This window comes from Protopterus annectens, chromosome 5.part0 (genome assembly GCF_019279795.1).
Source record: "Protopterus annectens isolate FY-2018-M chromosome 5.part0, PAN1.0, whole genome shotgun sequence".
Taxonomy (NCBI): Eukaryota; Metazoa; Chordata; order Ceratodontiformes; family Protopteridae; genus Protopterus; species Protopterus annectens.
Window position 1 is genome coordinate 687,192,015 of NC_056735.1, and position 12,967 is coordinate 687,204,981.

The following is a 12,967-nucleotide window of genomic DNA, read 5'->3' on the forward strand; positions in this document are numbered from 1 at the left end:
ATTGTGTAAATGTATATGTTTTAACAGTAGAAACTAGAACATAGAGGGTTAAATTGCCAAACTTCAAGAAAATATGTTGAAATTAAATTGTTTTGTGATTGTGCTATATAAGTTATTTCTCAATTTCAGTTCAGTAACAGACACAATGTCTAGAGGTAGAAGTTTTTGTATTGTCTTGGAACAGAAGTAATTACTAGGTATGAGATGCAAAACTGTTTTATTGTTTTATGACTTTCAGGGTCTTCAAACATCTGAGAAATATGTATTTTTGACACAGAGATGTTAAATTCTGTTAGTTTCTGACAAAGGGGATTTAGTTTGGGAACTAAAGGTCAGGTGAGAAAAAGTGATGTCATCCAAACTAACCCAGCAGTAATATTTGATATTAATTTAAGAACTCTCTCAGAGTGAGACAGGGCATTTTATATTTTGCCTTTGACCTAAAAAGAACATCCACTCATCACCACATCTGCACTTGCCTTACTGTACATAAGTTTTTAAGGTACAGTAACTCTTTTAGATTCAGATAGGAATATAGTAAAGTGTAGCTTAGATGTTTTCTTCATTTATTTGAGACTGTCCTGCAATGTTGCTTAAATATTTCCTTTGATTTTGCACTCTGATGTAACTGATTACTTACTGGTGACACTGTACAGGCCACTCCTAAACAGCCTTGCTCTTGGTCAGACTACCATTTGGATTAATTTAATATTATACAGTAGGATTGGACACCCTTTGTTAAGGGCCTTAAAGTAGCTGATAAGGGGTTCTGGTGGCAGTGATAACTACCTTATAATCTGGGCAGAGGGGGGCATAGCAAGTAAACCTGTGCCAGCTTTTCCCAGGTGTGTTTGTGCATAAATTAAATCTCAAAGTGTGTGTGTGTGTGTGTGTGTGTGTGTGTGTGTGTGTGTGTGTGTGTGTGTGTGTGTGTGTGTGTGTGTGCCAGCTACTTGGGCAAGGACATGAAGCATGGGTTGGACAGAGAGAGTGCTGAGAGAACATGGCTTGGAACCCTGTGTAAATACTCAACTCTATAGCTGTGCCAGTGGGAAATCTTATTGGGGATCTGGAGAAAGAGAGAGAAACCAGCCCCAGACTGACTGTGATCTCTGTGTGCTCTTAAGGGAAATTGCACTTTACAGTGTGTGTACTTGTCATCCTCCCTGTTTGTACATCCCCCATGGTTGCCAGTGGTGAGGATTGAGGCTCCTTGATTACTGGGCCAGTGTTGGGGCATCACAATCAACAAACCACTTTATGACATTTATTTATTTATTTATTGGCATTTGTTTACCAGTATAGTCCACTAGGCTGCTGAAAGCCTATTTTCTGTGGAGGCCTGGGGAGAAAAGCTCTGAAAATCAATTACATGTAACAAACAAGAACAATTAGTATGAATTTTACAAGCTAAGTAGAAGAATTAAACAAATTAACTCCAAAAGACTCAATATACATATGGATGCATATACAAATATACAAAACTTACATAGAAGAGATAATGATCAGAAATGCTCATTATACATTACTGTATAAGTTCATAGGTTCATAGGTAGGTACTAGGCTATCTGCCCGAGGGCATTTATAAGCCTAGCTAGAGTGTGTCAGCTTTCACCGCCCCATTGATTAATTAACTGAGCCTCTGTCAAGCAGAACCAATGAAGTGATCCCGGGGGTGTATTTTCTGTTACCCAACCACTCATCAAGGTTTCTCTTGAAGAGTGTTAGTGAGGGGTTCTGCCTAATGTAGTTAGGAATTTTGTTCCAAAGCATGGGGAGTCTCTGTGACAGGAATCTATCCCTCCAGCATGTTCTATATATTGTTGTGGCGAGGTTTAGCTCACTAGAGCATGTGGCTCGCAGTGACTTGGATTTCTTTAGGTGGAGCAGGTCCATCAATTCTGAGTTGGACATGGCTTTGTAAGTCAGGCAGAGATCACCTCTGAGTAAGCGATATGCCACTGAGTACAGTCGGAGTTTTTTCAGTCGGGTTGCATAGGACATATGTTTGAGGCCAGTAATCCTCTTGGTGAGGTGCTTTTGTGGTCTTTCCAGCTGTTGGAAGTGTCTTGTGAGGTACATCCCAAATGGGGCATTGTAATCTATGATGGGTCTGATGAGTGATGAGTAGAGGTGCACTATAACCTCTTTATTTCTAGATGAAAACCCTTTAGTAATTAGATGGGCCACATAGAAGGATCTCCTAACTACTTTGGCAATATGATTGTCAAAGGAGAGATTACTATCTACTTGGGTCCCCAGATCTCTTATTACCTCTTCTGTATTAAGGGGGCTGCCACCTATGTGGTAATTCGTGGGTGTTTTGTTTTTCCCAAATGGGATGACTATGCATTTTTTTGGCATTTAGCTTGAGGCCATGACTTCAACACCAGGTGTCTGTCTCAGTAAGGCCTTTTTGAAGGATGTCCACATCAGCAGAGAGTGAATTATGGCTCCCAGTTTGCAGTCATTGGCGAACATGGTTAGCCATAGTCCTCCTGTGTTTGCCTGTACTTCTGAGAAGTATATGCCGAACTATAGGGGTCCAAGGACCGAGCCTTGCGGGGCACCACTTGTGACTGGTTTAGAGTCAGACCTGGAGCCCACTATTCTTACCGTGTGAGTTCCGTCTGTAAGCCAGTTGGCAACCCATCTTGTGATATAGGGGTTTATGTTCAGGCTGGTGAGTTTTTCTATAATACCTGAGTGAGGAATGGTGTCGAACGCCTTAGCGAGATCAAGGTAGACTGTGTTAACCACCTTTCCCTTGTCTATGGCCTTGGTGACTGTCTCGAAGAAGTCAATCAGGTTTAGTAGGCATGATCTGCCCTTAACAAAGCTGAACTGGGTTGAGTCAAGTGTTTGGAGGTTCCCAATGTCTTTATTAATGAGTTTCATGATGAAGCGCTACATAGCCTTGCAGACCAGGCTAGTCAGGCTTATGGGGCAATAGTTACCAGGGTCAGTTGTGTCCCCTCCTTTGTGGAGCGGAATAACGGTTGCTGTGCACCATTCTATGGGCACATAGCCTGTGGAGAGGCTGAGGTTGAATAGTGTGTTTAGATGGGGGGGTTAGTTTGTTCTGTAGTTCGTGCAAGATGCAGCCTGGGACACCATCTGGCCCCACCGATGCTTTATTTTTGGCTTTTGAAAGGGCTGTTTTCACCTGTGGTTCTGTGATTTCCGGGGCACTACACTTTTCTGGTATTGTTATGGGCCCTTTTGAAGGTGAGAGGGAGGTGAAGTTTGCACTAAATCTATCTGCCAGGATGTTGGCAATATCAGTAGGTTCAGTATATTTTGTGCTATTTTATACTAGCTCAGAGCATATCTGTGAGTTGCCACTTAGATTCTTGACATAGCTAAAGAAGGCTTTGTGGTTATCTTTGGAATCCTTGGCTATTTTTCTTTCGAAGTTAGCCTTGGATGATTTTTTGAGGGACCTTAGTTTCTTACTGATACTGATCAGGGATGTCTTTCTTTCTTGGGATTTGCTTTTTTTCTGAACTAGTTTCCTTCTTTTGTTGTATAACCTGTTTATGGCAGGGGTCCACCAGACTGGCTTCCTTCTCTTAGGGAAGTGAGTCTTGGTTTTGCTAGGGATGGCATGATCCATGCATCCTTGTAGGTGCTCATAGAGTGCAATTGTAAAGGATTCTGCATCTTGGGCAGTGTTATCCTTTAGCGTGGGGGCTGTGAAACTTACCACCTCTGCCTTAAGTAAGGTGAAGTTTGCTTTAGAAAAGCTTTTCACTGTGGTTTCCTTGGTTAGGGGTGGTGGTGGGGTGTGGACATCCAGAGTGATTAGTTTATGGTCTGATCTAACCAGTGACGGGTTGACTTCCGGTGAGGAACACCTGTCTCCCATGTTGGTGATGACCAGATCCAATATGTTGTGGCTTCTGGTAGGAGAGTTTACCAGCTGATCCAGGGCATTTGAGTTGATTAAAGGAAGCACTGAGCCTGGGAGTTTGTACTCAAGTAGTTTTCCCAGTTAATGGTAGGGTAATTGAAATCGCCCAATATCAGGGTGTTCGGTAGGACCTTCATGTTTTCCAGTGTCTCCAGAAAGGCGGAGTGGTGGTCCTGGGTCATGGAGGGTGATCTGTAGATACTGACATCTAGCCATATTTTTCAGGAAGGCAATTATAAAGTAGGTAGACTTACTTGCTGCTTACTGATGTCTTATAAGTGGTTCTTCCACACCTTCTGTGGAGTGGAAGCTGGGGAAAGCCTTGCATCTTATTTGCATTCTTGACTAGAACCAAATACAGCAAATTATATTCTTTCATTCCTCCACTGAGGAAACATTCCAGGGGTGCTTTAATCCAGCAATGGCTCCCACAACTCATTTAGGCTTTTCCTTATTCCCGTTATTCCAATAATCATTCAGAAAGCCAGGCAAAACAAGTCCAGAGTTATTTTCATAGTGTCATTCTGGTCTCAGCTTATGTGGTTCTCTTTGCTGTGGCCTTATCTAATGAGAAGAATTCTACATCTGAGGCCCTCCAGAACCATGCTGACTCACCTATTTGTTAAGTTTCATCTGAACCTTCACATCCTTCATATAACCCACATGGTTACTCAAGTGCTAGCAATGGCCAGGGTCTGGACTTCTTATGCCCACTAGGGGTGGTCCAGCTGCTTACATCTGCCTAATGGCCCAATATTTGTAAAACATACAAAAATAAATGGACACATTTTTTTTTTATTTGGGCTCCTTACAAAATGTTAGAACACTTCATAGTGCCTGCAAAAATAGATTACTTCTCCCAGAGGTTTAATACAGATGTAAGTGACTCTTTAGTAAAAGTCCACCTTGCTACCATTTATAACTTCCATCAAGAGTCCAACACTTCACCTTTGGCTTCCTTAAAGGCCTACAAAACTTTTTTGAAAGGTCCTTTCCAGATCGGACTTTCTTTCAAGGACCCCATCCTCCATGCACTTGCATTTAATTTTAGAGAAGTTAACCTTTCTACAATCTGGGACCTGTGAAAAAGATGATAAAGTATCTGTCTTGGAAAACTCTGTTTCTAGTGGCCATTATTTCTGTTAGGACCACCTTTCCAGGCCTTTCATGAGGATAGTGTTATTGCCAACTCATCATTTCGTTATGTCAGATATAGACACTGAGAAAAAATCAGTTAGTTGGCCTGCATTCTTTCCTAACTACGACCAGAGATAAAACTGCATTTTATTACATTGATGTCTGCAGACAGTTCAGATTGTGTGTGGAGAAAACCAGAAAAGATTCACAGGTCTTAGATTCTTTTTTTGATGAGGATTATGTTATAACCTTAATAACACTGTTTAAATGGCTTACTGACTGTTATCAAGTTTTGTTATTAATATGTACTTAAGATGTAGACCTATGAGCCTACATAACATTCAGCTTAAACAGTGGCTACCTGCCATGCATTTTTCAGGAATACTTCATTAGATGATATTTGCACAGCTATGATGAGGGATTCACTGAATGTTTTTTCAAGGCACTATAAGCTGGATGTGATCTCAAGTCTAAATCTTCCTTTGAAGCATAAGTGATCAGAGGTATAGTCCTATGATGGCCTCCCAGGAGGATATGCATGTGTTGCATTGCTTGACATCTGTGTTTACAGGCCTTAAAGATGTATTATATAAAGGTCAGTCTGTAGTGCTTTTAAGAAAAAAATCTAAATCATTTACACATTTCAACACATCTGTTCAATAATCTAAGTGATCAACATAAGCTGTGGCATATACATACAGTAATCTATGTAATTAATACAAGCTGCAGCATATATATGCATAACTATTATGGACTAGTGGGGGGTTGAATACTGAAACTAGAACAGACAAATTATGACAGCATGTAAGCCCAAAGAAAATGCAGAATACAACAGTGATGACTAAAATGTAGAGGTATTGGAAGCTTTAATATCAAAATACAACATCCCATGGATGCATGTTTTATATATTGTTATATTTGTAACTAATTCAGTTACGTTGTCACATCAAAGGGAAACAATTTGATTTTCAGTGAAATATGGGCTGAAATATAACACAGCTTTCTCTTTCTTAAAATAAATCTGAACTTCTTTATTAAAAAGAAACAAAACTGATGCTGACCATTCCTCAGACATTTTATTTTCTGAAGTTTATTTTTCAGGGAATCTGTTTTATGTATATCCAAAAAGTTAAAGTAAAAAGTAGAACAGTTTGGAATAATGCACCCTTTGAACAGAAATCAGCTTGTCAGACAGGAACTTAACCCTTTATGTTAAATGAGTAGGGTTTGTGTTATAGTGCATTTTGTACAGTATAAGAAATATGAAACTGTAAATTCTGACTTTATTCACTGACTGCAGTGGTCTGTGAGTTATGAGGGATAAGGCATGTATATGAGTCAACATCAGGAATGTTCTGTATGATCAGGAATAGATGAAAGGGATGGGGTGTGCCCATGTGTAAGGGCTACCATAAAAGTATATGGCTGTGATAAGGCTTCAGGATAAAGACAGGGGAGGGGTAACAGGAGATGATACCAGGCAGATGTTTTAACTATTACTTAGACTCATTTAAAAAAATTAATACAACAACAGGTCTAGTGTAACAATGCACTTTACAAACAAGAAGAAGAATGACATTCTAGTGTCTGGCATAACTGACTGAATGGATTCTAGGAATACAAAGGCCAGAAAACAATGAGAAGATACACCAAGGATGATCTGTCAACTCAAGTCTGTGTGTGTGTGTGTGTGTGTGTGTGTGTGTGTGTGTGTGTGTGTGTGTGTGTGTGTGTGTGTGTGTGATTCCAGGCATACAAGGGCCAGAAAACAATAAAAAGATACACCAAGGATGATCTGTCAACTCAGATGTGTGTGTGTGTGTGTGTGTGTGTGTGTGTGTGTGTGTGTGTGTGTGTGTGTGTGTGTGTGTGTGTGTGTGTGTGTGTGTGTGTGTGTGTGTGAGTGTGATTCCAGGCGTACAAGAGCCAGAAAACAATGAGAAGATACACAAATGATGATCTGTCAACTCAGGTGTGTGTGTGTGTGTGTGTGTGTGTGTGTGTGTGATTCCAGGCGTACAAGAGCCAGAAAACAATGAGACGATACACAAATGATGATCTGTCAACTCAGGTGTGTGTGTGTGTGTGTGTGTGTGTGTGTGTGTGTGTGTGTGTGTGTGTGTGTATGTGTGTGTTTGTGTGTGTGTGCATGTGTGTGTGATTCCAGGCGTACAAGGGCCAGAAAACAATAAGAAGATACACCAAGGATGATCTGTCAACTCAGGTGTGTGTGTGTGTGTGTGTCTGTGTTTGAATTTGTGCGTACATGTGGGAGAGTGAATGAGGGGAGGTTCCTGTGCCACAGCTATGCATGAACTGCTACCAGTGGTGATTACCACTGGTAAGTGAAGTAGTGGTAACACTGCTTGATTCATAGACATGTATAATGGCTGGTAATGAGGTCATTCCTTATTTCAGCTAACATTCCTCTGAATTCCATTTCCTGTGATAATGGAAACAATCCTTTTTGGCGGCAGCTCTTACCACCTAAGTGTGGTTCTTTCAGAATCCACAAATGAAAGCTTCAATGATTTATTGATTTACAGTAGAAGCAGTCACTATGAACGTTTCCAGTGTCAAAGGCTGAATGACCTTTCCCTATGTTTTGTTGCTTCCTTTTTTTCTTCTTACCGGGTACTAGGCATACAGGTTTCTATTTATTAATTTAATAAAATGTACTGAAGTATAAACATGCAGTGATTAATTCATTTATGAAACTGACTTTATACTATTTAGGATCACAGAGAACCTGAAGCTTATCTGGGCACTAAGAAGCAATAACAAGCTAAACTGGCACCCCTCAAACTGATGTTCAGGAGAAAAAAACATTCCTCTGCACCCTACCAAATCTAAACAGCAAAAACACCAAAGCTGGTCTTCATTGCTTCACTACCATGCCGTTCATTCATTTAAACAGGCAGACAACTGTGACTTTTTAACTGAATGAATAGAATAATGAATTACAGTCCTCATTGAATTGTCACTTTTAATTTGCAGAATCTAACAGTTTACAACTAGAGCTGCACCCAAACTATGTTTCAGGAACACTTCAGAGAAGAAAGCCAAGACAGGATGCCAATCCATCAAAGGAAACACACACACACACACACACACACACACACACACACACACACACACACACACACACACACACACACACACACACACACACACACACACACACACACACACACACACACACACACACACACACACACACACACACACACACACACACACACAAAACACACACACACACACACACACACACACACACACACACACACACACACACACACACACACACACACACTTTCTTTTCCGCTCTCATATTATTCTGTAACATTTTCTTTTCTGATGCATTTCTTATATAAAGTAAAACGACAGTGGCCTCTTACCTTGACTGCAGGTTTTACCCGTAAATCCAAGAAAACATTTGCATTTGTTTGGCCCCATGCACTCTCCATTCTTGCATCCATGTTCGCAGTAAGCTGGAAAAGTAAACACATAGTCAGATACAATCAAGGCAAAATTAAAACTTACTGTAATGTAAAACAAGTGAAACAAAGAGAAAACAATACACAGTTTTGTAAACTAACTGCATTTTTCTTACATGCACCACTTGTACCTGTTTGATATTTTCACAACATTTGGAAATGCCAGCATTGCAATATGAAAAAAATGTATTGATGTCCTATGCTAAAAAAAAAAAAAAGACATTTATTTTATATTTACTTTTTGCTGATTGGCTTAGGTTTACTAGACATATCTTATTTTCTGGGGAGACCTCCACTGATACTCATACTGATTAAAGGAAATTTGGCCAAACAACAGAGAAAGCAATCCACTTTTTGGAGACAGAAAATAATGCTAAAAATGCTTGCATAGTTAAAAATGATGCACCAAGACAAAAAGGCAAATAATGGTGTTATAAGTAAAAAATAATAAAGCCTACATTTTAATAATGTTGAATGTTTAATATAAATAAAGCGTCCACCAATTCAGGTAGATTGGACCTCAGAATAATATGGTATATGAAGGATAACACCTCATTTGAGTAGAAACCTCCTCTCCTAATACTGTGTCTGTCCTAGAAAATGAATCCAAGCATCTGGTGTAGGAGTATAACTAGCAGCCTTCTGATTGGCTGTTACAAGCAAGTGTGCTCTCTGATGAGCTACTGACAATGCTAACATGTTAACAGCAATTCAACACAAACATATGACCAAGTTAGCATATTCATAGAAATTTACAAATATTTATTATAACTTTACTCCTATTTCTTGATATGCCAAAAATCAGTTTATGGCAAGGTTATATATCACAAGGTCCAGGGAAGACATGTGTCTCCCTGAAACTGATAAACATACAGATCTGTAATAATGGGTTATATAAATTTCTGCTTATATGCATTATTGCCTGGGTTTATCTTACTGGGTAGTACCCATTTACATAGGGGATATGAGTAAATAACTTCAAGAAAACAACTGAGGAAGATTTTCACAGGACAGCTGAGAATATCAGTTATTCTTACATGATGCCTAATATATATTCACTGAAATGATATGATCAATAACACTGGATAATCTAAAAACAAACCAAGGCATTCATTCTCAGATTAGCAGGATCATGTAAAAAATGTAAATTAAATAAATACATAAATAAATAAAAAATAAAAATGATATAGAACAGACAGGGAAAGGATGGGAGTGTCTATCCTTGCAGGAGAGATGAACACATTGAAGGTAGGTAGATCTGTCAAGGCCCTGGCAAAGCCCAGCACATGCAACATACCACTCAACCTCTTAGAGCAAAATATCTGGACAATGCCTAAAATGGAGGGGGGGGGGCAGATTTTAAATATTGTTCTTACAAACTTAGAAAGTTGATAGAATAATTGGTTTTGCATTAGCATGAATTTTCTGAAGGATGTGGAATCTTAAACTCAAATGATTGTCATTATTTAATGACTTCAATCCTCAGCTATTTGCCAGAAAGGTACATATTTTAGGAGGAACACACCAAAATTGGGTCTGTGGAAAGTCCTCCCTTATGCAGGGAAATAACTGTAGCTGTTCTTCATTGGCTGGGTACAAAACCTGTATGTAAGCTGAGACTGAACGGTGTTGAACATGGAAATCAGAGCTACTAGATTCATTGATGACATCTGCACTGTAAACTGGATGTATATGGAGGGCAATGGTTATGTATTGTTAGTGTTCCTTCTAAACAGTACACTGTCACTATGCCAGCTATAGTCAACATCTGTGTACACCTCTGAGGTTTGCCACAAAAGGTAAAGAAACACAATAACCACATTGTCTACAACTCCCACACAAGCTATGACAACATTACATGTTTGCCTATGAAGTCTGACTGTAAGGAAAAGTACACTAATAAAGACCACACCATCACAAGCTTCTTCTTTCATTTATTTCCGTACACTTCCTATTCCTGCCAAAGGAAAATCAGTTATGAATGTTCATGGGTTTTTACATTGTTTTAATATTCTTGAATTAAAAACATTGGTTACAAAGAATAATTTTTATCAGGATGCATATGTATAGTGAGATTCATAATAATCTTACTATACTTTCTTATTTGAACATCATATTGTTCAATTGTTGTTCTATTTTACTGCATTCTAAAACTTAATAAAAAAAAATCTGTAGGAAAACGGACATTTCCTTTTTCATAGACATGTTGGAGTAGTGAGACATTCACCATATGTGCACCATCAGAGGGAGAGAGACAGATGCACATACACACACACACACACACACACACACACACACACACACACACACACACACACACACACACACATCACTTTGCAAAATGAAAAGCCTGTTCTAAGTGTTTTTCAACAAACCGACTATCTCAAAGACGTGGCTTATTCTACACTGTTCCCAATACCAGCAAAATACATATAATAAACAGCAATTGTTACCATAGCCACATCACGTAGGACCTTGCAATTCTACCCAAAATAAAATTTCCCCTTTAACCCTCTGCAACCAAAAAAGTGTATACAAGGCAGTCCATGTCAAAGTTATAATGTATTGTACTTATCTAGGACAGAGAACTATTGGATTGATATAATTCCCATTTAGCAAAATTATTAAACCTAAATATATCTATTTTTACATAACTTATCTCTTCCCCTCTCCTTCTTCCTTTAGTCTTGAAAGATAATGTTTATGGAAAAAAAAAACAAAGGGTAAAAATCCTGTAATGGAAAAGACAGTGACCTGATTTTCCTGATTGCTGAAGGTAAAAGAACTTAACAAAATAAGTGAGACACATCTTCAGGATATTCTAATCAAAGAACTGACCTACATATTTCACAGCAGTTTCCAGAATGTAATAAAAATCTTTCTGAAGCATATTGTTAGATCCAATACCCAGATCTCATAAGTATTAGAAGTTTACCTTTCCCCAGAATGTTTGAGGTCTGTAGTTCAGACATTTTTCTGCTGTGGCTTTCCTTATTTTCCCCTCATGTGATAAAAAAACCTCTCCATTACTGTCTAGTAATTTATTTCTAAGATGGTATGTATCACTGGAAAACTGCAAGAGTTAAACATAAAATGTTCTGGCACTCGGTAGTATAAGATAAGTGCCTATTCCATGGTCACTGTGAATAAACTACATGAAGACGCACAATTCCATAATGATCTTCCTTAAAAAATGAGGATTTGTATCTGCAAACACACTGGAACAATTCACACGAGCACTGCTAACACATTTCTGCTTATTTAACTGAATAGGTATTATCACCCCATATGGAAAAACTATTCAGCACACGGGGGGGTACTCACTATAACAAGTAAATAAATAAGCAGATTGATGGGTTGTATTTTTTTTATCACATACATTGTTCTGAATGGCTGCTGAAAAGACACTAATTCAAACCTAACCTTGTTCCCCATTGCAGCATTCATTGGAATTCACGGCCTTCCATGCCTTACCAGTGGTTAGTGCCCCCAGGCTCCACCCACTTAGCCTCATGACAAGTGACACTTTCTGCCTAGCCTAGAAGACCCTGGAGCCTTCCTGTCCCCTACATACTGACTTCATCATCCTCATTTACGTCATATGCCAATGTCTCTCCTATCTTCCATCTCCATTCTTTTCTCGTTAATGATTTGAGTCCTTGGTTCCTTCTCTTGTCAATAACTGGAGACTCCAAAATCACCCCTCATATTAATTAGTAGTGTCACTTACTGGTATATGCAGCTACCTCCTACACAGATGTCGCCACTGCTCAGATCCCTTCCCTATATATGTATATTCTATCAACAAATTAAAGCTCCATCATTCACTCAACACACACTGTCCATAACTGAAGCCACTATTGTATCCCTGTAAGTGTAACCCACTCCCCAACCCCCAGCCCCACCCACCCACACAGTAAACAATGTCAGGAGCTGAGCATCTCCTTGTCCATGAAAGTTAACAAGATAAAATCTTACATCCTTGCTCAACCAAGTGGCAACCAGAAAAATCCCTGCACTATCATCCACATTAGCGGAGAATAGAAATACCTGTCTATGCACCTCTAAACTTATAATAGTGTCAGCGATTGGTTTGATCCCCTTCTCTAGTTCATGTGTTGTGATAACTTCCAGGCTCAAGGACTAGCTTACACTAATACTATACTTATGAGAAGCATTCATTGTTTTATGACCTGCATCTCACTGACTGAATAAGTGACGGTTAGTCCATACTCCTTTAACCATTGTATGTCGTGTTACTTTTGGCAAACCTATTTTATCCTGTTCCAGAGTCTGCCTAAGGGATGCTGTCAGAATCTGAGAATTATATGCAGCCATTTTGTTTCACTGATGACATCTGTGAATCTGGTCTACTCTCAAGTACTTTCTTTACTTGCCTGTATTCCTGGTTAGTACTGTC

General features: G+C 39.2%; 1 protein-coding gene across 4 annotated transcripts in view; it reads right to left on the reverse strand.

The window, feature by feature from the left end:
- EGFL6 (EGF like domain multiple 6) overlaps positions 1-12,967 on the reverse strand; it is a 698,819-nt gene that overhangs the window by 499,730 nt on the left and 186,122 nt on the right. For all 4 annotated transcript variants that reach the window (XM_044072538.1, XM_044072537.1, XM_044072535.1 and 1 more), the window contains exon 3: positions 8,449-8,541. In XM_044072538.1, the coding sequence (XP_043928473.1) occupies positions 8,449-8,541 (93 nt within the window). The remainder of the gene's footprint in view (positions 1-8,448; positions 8,542-12,967) is intronic.